At 50.6% G+C, this 11,316-nt stretch overlaps 1 protein-coding gene across 1 annotated transcript; it reads right to left on the bottom strand.

Moving 5' to 3' along the window:
- Positions 1-402: 402 nt before the first annotated feature.
- Positions 403-4,642, bottom strand: znf16l (zinc finger protein 16 like). The gene is made up of 3 exons (XM_079757735.1): positions 3,864-4,642; positions 3,177-3,404; positions 403-1,223 (listed from the first exon to the last, which is right to left on the bottom strand). Exons 1-3 carry the CDS (start codon positions 4,588-4,590, stop codon positions 517-519), a joined length of 1,662 nt encoding a protein of 553 aa, XP_079613861.1. The 5' UTR covers positions 4,591-4,642; the 3' UTR covers positions 403-516.
- Between the last annotated feature and the right edge of the window lie 6,674 nt (positions 4,643-11,316).

The raw sequence follows: 11,316 nt of genomic DNA, 5'->3' as shown, positions 1-11,316 counted from the left end.
TGAAAGGAATGAGAGGTGGATGACCAGCAGAGCCTGTAGGCCCACCATGACCTCCATGGTGAAGAAACACCAAGCCAGCAAACATCTGAGGCTCTGGACCACAGTGCTGGGGTCTGGAGTCCCCGGAGGCCCCTGCCTGCTGAGGCCAGACCCCCCTCTACTGAGGGTAAGGGGGTCCCCCTCTGCCTGCTAAGGCCAGACCCCCCTCTACTGAGGGTTAGGGGGTCCCCCTCTGCCTGCTGAGGCCAGACCCCCCTCTACTGAGGGTTAGGGGGTCCCCCTCTGCCTGCTGAGGCCAGACCCCCCTCTACTGAGGGTTAGGGGGTCCCCCTCTGCCTGCTGAGGCCAGACCCTCCTCTGCTGAGGCCAGAGGGGTCCCCCTCTGCTGAGGCCAGAGGGGGGGCGCCCCTCTACTGGGACCCCCCTCTGCCTGCTGAGGCCAAGGGGGTCCCTCTCTGGCCTCAGCAGGCACGGGGGGACCCCCTTGGCCGGGGGGGGGTGGCCCCAGTACCCCAGCTACTGGGTGGGGGTGCAGCGGTGGCTCTTGTAGGTACCCAGGTGCCTGAAGCTGCGTCCGCAGTGCTGGCAGCAGTAGGGCGTGGCCCCGCTGTGGATCCTCTGGTGCGTGTACAGGTTCCCCAGCTCCTTGAAGCGCCGGCCGCACTGCTGGCAGGCATAGGGGCTCTCCCCGGTGTGCACGCGCTGGTGGCGCTTCAGGCCCGACAGCACCGAGAAGCCCTTGCCGCACTGCGGGCAGGGGAAGGGGCTCTGGGCGCCGCTGTGGCCCAGCCGGTGGCTCTTCAGCCGGGCCGCGTGCCTGAAGCGCTCGCCGCACTCGGGGCAGCTGAAGGGCTTCTCCCCCGTGTGGATGCGCTGGTGCTGCCGCAGGTTGCCCAGGTAGTTGAAGTGGCGACCGCAGTCGCTGCACTCGTAGCCGCCGTCTGTCTTCAGCTCCCGTCGGGCGGGCCCCCGGGCCCGGGCCCCGTCCGGCCCCGCCTCGCCGGCCGGTCCCGGGCCCCCCTCGCCAGGCCGGGGGGCCACTCTCCGGGGGTCCCCGCTGGGCTCCCCCAGCGCCGAGGCGGAGGTGGACTGGATGGCGTGCAGGGCCTGGGCTCCCGGGACGTCTGAGTGGATCAGCTTGAGGTGTTCCTCCAGGAACAGGGAGTCGGGGCAGAAGGTCCCACACAGCGGGCAGATGTAGTTGTGGCCGCTGAACGGTGGCCCTGCAGAGAGAGGAGAGGGGACGGGAGGTTAGACCGCCAGCTGCCCGGAACTTAAGACCAGATCCAAAACGGTCCTTGGATGTGTATGTAGGGACCGTCAGCAAGAGCTCTCTAGTAGAATATGTAGGGACCGTCAGCAAGAGCTCTCTAGTAGAGTGTGTAGGGACCGTCAGCAAGAGCTCTCTAGTAGAGTACGAAGGGACCGTCAGCAAGAGCTCTCTAGTAGAGTACGTAGGGACCGTCAGCAAGAGCTCTCTATAGTAGAGTATGTAGGGACCGTCAGCAAGAGCTCTCTATAGTAGAGTATGTAGGGACCATCAGCAAGAGCTCTCTAGTAGAGTGTGTAGGGACCGTCAGCAAGAGCTCTCTAGTAGAGTACGAAGGGACCGTCAGCAAGAGCTCTCTAGTAGAGTACGTAGGGACCGTCAGCAAGAGCTCTCTAGTAGAGTATGTAGGGACCGTCAGCAAGAGCTCTCTATAGTAGAGTATGTAGGGACCATCAGCAAGAGCTCTCTATTAGAGTATGTAGGGACCGTCAGCAAGAGCTCTCTATTAGAGTATGTAGGGACCGTCAGCAAGAGCTCTCTAGTAGAGTATGTAGGGACCGTCAGCAAGAGCTCTCTAGTAGAGTATGTAGGGACCGTCAGCAAGAGCTCTCTAGTAGAGTATGTAGGGACCGTCAGCAAGAGCTCTCTAGTAGAGTATGTAGGGACCATCAGCAAGAGCTCTCTATTAGAGTATGTAGGGACCGTCAGCAAGAGCTCTCTAGTAGGGTATGTAGGGACCGTCAGCAAGTACTTTCTATAATAGAGATAACGGTTAGTAGAGGCCAGTTGTCCATCAGATGGTGGATGGATTGTGATCCAATCCTAACGCAGCCAGACTTCCTCCATATCCCCCCTGGCATATTATTAATTTGGGGCCGATCATACGTGTTTACATATTCAGACAAGACGTTGTGCCCAAAACGGCTAACAGAGTAAAGCATGGACCATACAGAAGTTCATCTTCTTAATGTCTAGCCCTCTGTAATAACCAGTCCAAATTGTTTCAGTTCTAGATTAACAAACCAAATCCAGCTCAATCATCTCCCTTCACCTCCTTTCCAGTTTCACATTAAATCTATCATACATAGATAATCAAGCCATATGACGTTAAACTCCAGTGTTGTTTTCTCTTCTACAATAGGCTCGGCCGACATGTTGACTGAACTCCTCCGGACAGAGGATGCATCCTTACTGGTCCCTCCTCGTATAGTGCAGTCTCTGAACTCCTAACAGGATGCAGAACCTCTTCCTGGTCCCTCCTCACATAGGGGCCTGCAGTCTCTGAACTCCTAACAGGATGCAGAACCTCTTCCTGGTCCCTCCTCACAAAGGGGCCTGCAGTCTCTGAACACCTAACAGGATGCAGAACCTCTTCCTGGTCCCTCCTCACAAAGGGGCCTGCAGTCTCTGAACTCCTAACAGGATGCAGAACCTCTTCCTCTAACCCTAACCCTAACCCTAACAGGATGCAGAACGCTTGCTTAGGTGCTCTCAAGAAACTAAAGGATCACATGATCTTTAGAACCTCTTCCGGAACCCTTTCATCCACCAGAACAACGTTTCTTTATGACAACAACCCAACAGCTTCCCTGGCCCGCAGAACCAGACATTAATTTCAGCTGATTACGTTGATACAAAAATATTAACGCTATAGATGAAGGTAAGTCATATCTAACCAGTGACCTAACGGTGCTTCAGGAATAACCCTAACTAGTCCACTCCTCACCAATGGGTCACGTATAAAGCTGCATGGGTTAACCCTAACCCTAACCCTATTATGTTGTTACATATTATGTTGAGTTGTGCATCATGTTGTTTGCTGCATCATGTTGTGTTATGCATTGTGTTGTGCATCGTGTTGTGTGTTGTGTTGTGCGCTGTGTTGTGCACGAGGCTCATCACCCACCGGTCTCCAGGCGGTCTGCGCTGCCCGGCCCAGGGCCCGGGGGCCCAGGGCCCGGGGGCCCGTCCCGCGGGGAGTCAGGGCCCTCCATGTGGTACTGGGGGGGCTGGTGGTGGGACAGAGGGGCCTGGCTCTGGGGGGGCTCCATGCTGTCCCCCTCACTGGCGGACTGGTCCACCTCCTCCTCCGTCTCCTCTTCTGGACCCTGCTCGCACTTGGGTTCCCTCATTCCTAATTCAACAAGAATCATGTTTAGAATCAAGATTCATATACACACACACACACACACACACACACATATATTAGATACATACATACACACACATACATTAGATACACACACACACACATACATATATACATACATATATTACATACACACACACACACACACACACACACACACACACACACACATACATTAGATACATACATACATTAGATACACACACACACACACATATACACATACATACATACATTAGATACACATACACACACATATATACATACATACATATATTAGACACACACACACACACACACACACACACATTAGATACACACACACATATATACATAGATACATATATTAGATACACACACACACACACACACACGAACGAACTGGCAGAGCGGGATGGCGCGTCAGTGATCTCATTGGAACCGTTTTAGAGTATGTTCACTTACCCTTCAGGTCAGCAGTGTACTCCATGCCCGCCATCCACTCGTAGTCGTAGATCCGTTTGCTGCCCGACGGCAACATGTTGAAGATGTCCTCGGTGGCCGAGTCCGATTCCCCGTCCCCGGCCGCCGGGCCGGCCATCCCGCTGTCTGGCCACAGGCCGAGGGGGTCTGGCTGAGCCTCTCTGTCTGCCGCTGGGGGGTCGCTCTGGTGGTCCCCCTCCAGATCGCTACCTTTCGCGTTTTTGTCCTTCATCAGGTAATCACAGATGGCGTTGATGTTCTCCTTCTTCACCCCGGGCTTCATCCTCCTCGGGTCGGGGACGCCGTGCTTCCTGAAGCCGAGCAGCGACGCCTCCACCGACAAGCCGCCCGGGAAAGGTTCTCTGCCGTCCCGCTGCACCGTCTCCAGCCTGGCCCTAAGGACCTCGATCTCGTCCGTCTTCTCCCGGAGCTCCAGCCTCAGGACGCGGATCCTCCCGCTCACCATCTTGCGGATCTCGGTGAGCGCCGTCTCCAGTACCAGCGCGACGTTCCTCCCCAGGTGCTCCGTGATGTCGCTCACCGAGCACAGCAGCTCCTCGTCGGTGTCCGACTCCAGGAAATCCCCGTGGCTGCGGGTCGCGGAGCCCGCGGGCCCGGGGGGCCCCGGGGGGGCCTGGGTCTCCATGAAGGCGGCGTGGAGGTCAGGCGACAGGCCGTCCGCGGAGCTATGAGTCCGTCTGCGGCTCATCGCGGGTCTGGAGGAGGTCTGCGGGGTGGAGGAGGCCAGAGGAGGTGTTGAGATGCTGAAGAATCCAGAAATAAACCAACGAGTTAAAGACTCTCTCTGGTCCCCGGCTGGAGGTGGCGCCCCCCTCCGGGCACTCCCGGTACGGGAAGCATTCCCACTTCTCCTGGACTGGAGCGGCATGCGTACTGGTGTCCCAGTAGATCCTGGGCGTGATACTGGTGTCCCAGTCGACCCACGACGTGGTACTGGGAGTAACACTGTCTGTCTGTGAACACTCACCGCCGCCAAAATTATTAACATTGCATTTAGTGATAGACACTGACCCCCGTGAGCCCATTGGTTGGTTATTTCCGAGTGGTTGTGGTAGTAGAACAACAACAACATCAACATTCAGAATATCTCCTTTTAATAGGCTACACAATCCATGAAGCCGACCTCCAGACCTGTTTTAGTGATGAAGCTGATCTCTGATCTGTGTTGTTGGTGTAATTGTCTCCAGACCTGTTTTAGATGTGATGAAGACGATCTCTGATCTGTGTTGTGGGTGTAGTCGGCCGTACCTCCTCTAGAGGGCGCCGTTCTTCAACACACAGCTGCAGTTCATTCACCTTCTGTTCAATGTTCTTCCAGGGATTTGGCCGTTGTACAACGATGAGAATATGATGACATATCCATTTCTGCAAGATATTTCAGACCTTTATTTCCCCATAAGCTAAATGTTTGGTAAACCCTCAATAAGCTGTTTAATTGAAGATTAAATTGCTAATAATTAGATAAAACACAATCCTTTAGACCCGTAGCTAGAGGATGTATCTGAAACGCTGATGCCCAAGAGTTCCTAGCAGACCTTTGAGGGTGTCTCCTAGCAACGCATGTTGTGAACATGGAGGGGCCCTGGTGGACGAAGCTGTTGCCACGGGAAGGAGCGGCTTAGAACGCTGTCTCACGGTCCTCCTCCTCTGTCTGTCTGTCTGTCAGACGTCTGTCTGTCTGTCTGTCTAGCTGTCTGTCTGTCTGTCTGTCTGTCTGTCTGTCTGTCTAGCTGTCCGTCTGTCCGTCTGTCCGTCTGTCCGTCTGTCTGTGTGTGTGTGTGTGTGTGTCCTTGTGTGTGAGATCTTGATTCATATCTCTGGAACTTGCTGCAGAAGCTCAGTGCAGAGGTCAGGGTTAGAGGTCAGGGTTAGAGGTCAGGGTTGAGGTCAGGGTTAGAGGTCAGAAGGAGAGGTCAGGGTTAGAGGTCAGGGTTAGAGGTCAGGGTTGAGGTCAGGGTTAGAGGTCAGTGCTAGAGGTTAGGGTTAGAGGTCAGAAGGAGAGGTCAGGGTTAGAGGTCAGGGTTAGAGGTCAGGGTTGAGGTCAGGGTTAGAGGTCAGTGCTAGAGGTCAGGGTTAGAGGTCAGAAGGAGAGGTCAGGGTTAGAGGTCAGTGTTAGAGGTCAGGGTTGAGGTCAGGGTTAGAGGTCAGAAGGATAGGTAAGGGTTACCTTCATAACATGAAACCTGTACCCAAACGCTATAGTGACACAACCCTTCTCAATACTAGTACTACGAATACTAGTACTCACTATTCAATACCCACATAATATAGTGACACAACCCTCTGAATACTAGTGCTCAGTATTTATTTATTTTTTTGACACAACCCTCTAAATACTTCACTACCTACAGTATAGTGACACAACCCTCTAAATACTAGTACTCACTATTCACTACTCAAACACTATAGTTACACAACCCTCTGAATACTAGTACTCCCTATTCACTACCTACAGTATAGTGACACAACCCTCTGAATACTTGTACTCACTATTCACTACCTACACTATAGTGACAGAACCCACTGAATACTAGTACTCACTATTCACTACCTACAGTATAGTGACACAACCCTCTTAACATTAGTACTCACTATTCACTACCTACAGCATGGTGAATGACACAACCCTCTGAATACTTGTACTCAATATTCACTACCCACACACTATAGTGACACAACCCTCTGAATACTAGTACTCACTATTCACTACACAAGCACGCCAGTCTCTCCTAGGCATGTGGGCACCGTTGTTACTTTGACCTCCATGACTAAAATAAGCCCTGGGGTTTATCTCATATTTTAACGACCTCACACTGACCTCAGAAGCTCCAGTGTTTTGCTCTCTACGGGCCGCTGTGAGCTAACTGAACTAGCATTAGACGCTAGCTAGCTGAACTAGCATACGACTGCTAGCTAGCTGAACTAGCATTAGACTGCTAGGTGGCTGAAGTAGCATACGACTTCTAGCTGAAGTAGCATACGACTGCAAGCAAGCTGAACTAGCATACGACTGCTAGCTAGCTGAACTAGCATAAGACTTCTAGCTAGTTAAAATAGCATACGACTGCAAGCTAGCTGAACTAGCATACAACTGCTAGCTAGCTGAACTAGCAGACTACTGCTAGCTAGCTGAACTAGCATACGACAGCTAAGGTATGTGGTTTCCTTAAGCGACCTGCCAGTTCTCTCACCCCTATGACAGCTGCTACACCATGCATGGCAGCACAGTAATCCAATCAGAATCATGGCCCACCTACATGCTGTGTATCTGTTCACACCCTGGAGTGTTAGTGTGTAGTGGTTGGAACGTTAAGTTGTGTGTGTGTTTGTGGGGCACATTTACTTCCATGTAGAAGTGAGCTTTTTGCCAATGCATTGAATGTCACTGGTTCCCCTAGCGTGATGTCACACGCACACACACACACACACACACACACACGCACACACACACGCACACACACACGCACACACACGCACACACACACACACACACACACACACTCACTCCCCTCTGCTCCGTCTGTCCTGGTTGGGTCTGGTTCAGGACCAGATGGGACCGGTGCTGTGCCACCCGCACCATCAGCAGGCCTCTCTCCTCTAGGGTCCTGGGGGAGTGGCACTGCCTCGCGGGCCTCCTGGCCCCTGAAGGTTGGGGCCTCCTGGTCCCTGAAGGTTGGGGCCCCATGACCACCCTATACGATAACCCTACAGAGGAACATGGAGGACTACAGGTATAAATAGGAACTCTACACACTGGGCTGTAATCTGAGAGAGAGGAAGGGGGGGAGAGAGAGAGAGACGGGGGGGGGGGGGGGAGAGGGGGGGGGAGAGAGAGAGAGACGGGGGGGAGACAGGGGGGGGGAGAGAGAGAGAGACAGAGGGGGGGGAGAGAGAGAGAGGAAGGGGGTGAGAGAGAGAGACGGGGGGAGAGAGGGGGGGAGAGAGAGAGAGACAGGGGGAGAGAGAGGGGGGGAGAGAGACAGAGACAGAGGGGGGGAGAGAGAGAGGAAGGGGGTGAGAGAGAGAGAGACGGGGAGAGAGAGAGAGAGAGACAGAGGGGGGGAGAGAGAGAGGGGGGGAGAGAGAGAGAGAAACAGAGGGGGGGGAGAAAGAGAGAGACGGGGGGGGAGAGGGGGTGGAGAGGGAGGAAGGGGGGGAGAGAAGGGGGAGAGAGAGAGACAGAGGGGGGGGAGAGAGAGAGGGGGGAGATAGAGGGGGGAGAGAGAGAGAGAGACAGAGGGGGGGAGAGAGAGAGGGGGGAGAGAGAGAGACAGGGGGGGAGAGAGAGAGGAAGGGGGGGAGAGAGAGAGACGGGGGGGAGAGAGAGACAGAGGGGGGAGAGAGAGAGGGGGGGGAGAGAGAGAGAGAGACGGGGGGGAGAGAGAGGGGGGAGAGAGACAGAGGGGGGGAGAGAGAGAGGGGGGAGAGAGAGAGAGGGAGAGAGAGACCGAGAGAGACCGAGAGAGAGAGAGACCGAGAGAGAGAGAGAGAGAGAGACCGAGAGAGAGAGGGAGACCGAGAGAGAGAGAGAGAGAGAGAGAGAGAGAGCGAGAGAGAGAGAGAGAGAGAGAGAGAGAGAGAGAAGGACGCCCGAGCTGCTGTCCGGAGGTCCAGGCTGCAGTCAGCCAAGCGGACCGGAGACTCATCGGGAGAAGGGACAGCAGCAGGCCGACCTATGTGCTTCTACAGGCGGACACAGAATCAGCGTCGCGGAGCGGGGACCGCGTCAGAACATGGATTCTAGTCCCGTTAGCCCTGCTTCCCTGGATGGACTCGAGACCCCTTCACCGAAGGTGACCGAGGAGCACCCTACCATACGACAGGTAGGTCCCGGGACGGGGGGTGTTCATAGCCCGGGTCATGGGCTGCGCTGCCGGGAGCCGAGGCGGCTGATAGTTGGTGGACTTCCACCGCTGCGCACCTTGATTATCAGCGATGCTGCTTCTGGTCTGCTGATTTGGTTTTCGGGTGGTGGGATGGTCTGTCGGTCCGGTGGTCCCGTGGTCTGGTGGTCTGGGTGTCTGGTGATCTGGTGGTCTGGGTGTCTGGTGGTGTGTGTCGGATATGGTAAATGTATTCGTTCGTGTGGAACTGTAAGGCGCGTGTGACCGAGAGAAGTGATGGGACTTCAGGACGCGACCTGACAGCATAAGAATACGCGCCTCACCCCGCAGAATATCAACCGCGTACGGAACTATATAAATATATATATATATATATATATATATATTTATATAGTTCCGGAGGAAGTGAAGAGGAAGTGAAGTTAAAGATCGTTGATTTAAAGCCAGAGGAGATCAACGGCAGAGGGATCGGAGGCTGATCTCCACCTCCAGAAAGACCAGGTCCTGGTGGACCAGGTCCTGGTGGACCCTCTGTTGCACCAGGTCCTGAAGAGACCCTCTGTTGGACAAGGTCCGGAAGAGAACCTCACTTGGACCAGGTCCTGTTGGACCAGGTCCTGAAGAGACCCTCTGGTGGACCAGGTCCTGAAGAGACCCTCTGGTGGACCAGGTCCTGAAGAGACCCTCTGGTGGACCAGGTCCTGTTGGACTGGTGAAGGGACCCTCGGTGGGCTGAATTGGTCCAGGCAGTCGGTGAAGGACTGCTCCAGCAGAAGGAGGTGTTCCTGGTGTACTGCCGCTCTGCCCTCAGCCTCTCTGGCTCCTCTGACGACAGGATGATATCACTTATTAGATCACATTGAAACCAATATGATCTAATAAGTGATATCTGTTAACGTGTAAACATTTGCATCCTACATTGTTAGGACTAAAAAGAGCAACATACTTTCAAACTCTGAGACCAGCGATTGAAAAGATTTTGTGGAGTCAAAATGTACATATTCATAATATTAACAAAATGTACAATTACAGTTGAGATCCTCCCAGCTAGATGACTCAGTAAGGTCCATGTCGTGTATCATAATAATCCATACTACACCACCCTCGTATGTAGAGTGGGACCAGCAGACAGAGTGACCCCTGAGACGCAACTCGTTGCTGTTTATTACTTGTTTGATTCCCACTTGGCCACAGTCCTGGAAACTGGAGGCCTTGAGGGACGAGTGTGAGAGTCAGACGCCTCACGCCTCAGTATAGGGTTAGGGTTAGAGTTAGTGGTAGAGCAGTATAGAGTATAGAGTAAGTAGTAGTATAACAGTATAGAGCTGCTGAGGAGAGGATTCATGACCTCCTGCTCTGAGGAGAGGAGTCACGACCTCCTGGGGGGGGGGTTTCTTCGGTGAGGGTTTCAGTTCCCAATACTATATATACAATATATTTAGGTTGTATATATACTATATATACAATATATTTAGGTTGTATATATAATACTATGTATACAATATATTCAGGTTGTATATATAATACTATATATACAATATATTTAGGTTGTATATATAATACTATATATACAATATATTTAGGTTGTATATATAATACTATGTATACAATATATTCAGGTTGTATATATAATACTATATATACAATATATTTAGGTTGTATATATAATACTATATATACAATATATTTAGGTTGTATATATAATACTATATATACAATATATTCAGGTTGTATATATAATACTATATATACAATATATTTAGGTTGTATATATAATACTATATATACAATATATTTAGATTGTATATATAATACTATATATACAATATATTTAGGTTGTATATATAATACTATATATACAATATATTTAGGTTGTATATATAATACTATATATGCAATATATTTAGGTTGTATATATAATACTATATATGCAATATATTTAGGTTGTATATATTATACTATATATACAATATATTTAGGTTGTATATATAATACTATATATACAATATATTCAGGTTGTATATATAATACTATATATACAATATATTTAGGTTGTATATATAATACTATATATATAATGTATTCAGGTTGTATATATAATACTATATATACAATATATTCAGGTTGTATATATAATACTATATATACAATATATTCAGGTTGTATATATAATACTATATATACAACCACCTGATGCCGGCGTTTACATTCCATTGAAAAAGCTTTATTAAAGCTTTTATTACCGATGCATTATTTGTCTTTATTTTTTGTACTTGATGGAATTATGTTCTTTCCCTATGAGAGTTTTGCACTTTGTAACTGCATAATAATTTAAAAATATTTATAAAAATATATATATTTTTTATACATTGGTAGTCAAGGCTGGGCCCTGCTGTTGTTATGCGTTAACCATACAGTGCTGGGGGAAACACTATAAATAAGACCACCTTGTTGTTCACTCAATGAACAGAACAATATCAAACTGAAGTCGACCAGCGTTGATAACAACATTTGTGAGTGGAATCGCTGCGTCAATCTTTTCAAATAAATCAAATCTAAAAATGAGGAAT

Source organism: Pollachius pollachius, assembly GCF_949987615.1.
Source record: "Pollachius pollachius genome assembly, chromosome: 20".
Taxonomy (NCBI): domain Eukaryota; kingdom Metazoa; phylum Chordata; class Actinopteri; order Gadiformes; family Gadidae; genus Pollachius; species Pollachius pollachius.
Note: the sequence above shows the minus strand (reverse complement) of the source record. Positions and strands in the feature narration are given on the sequence as shown.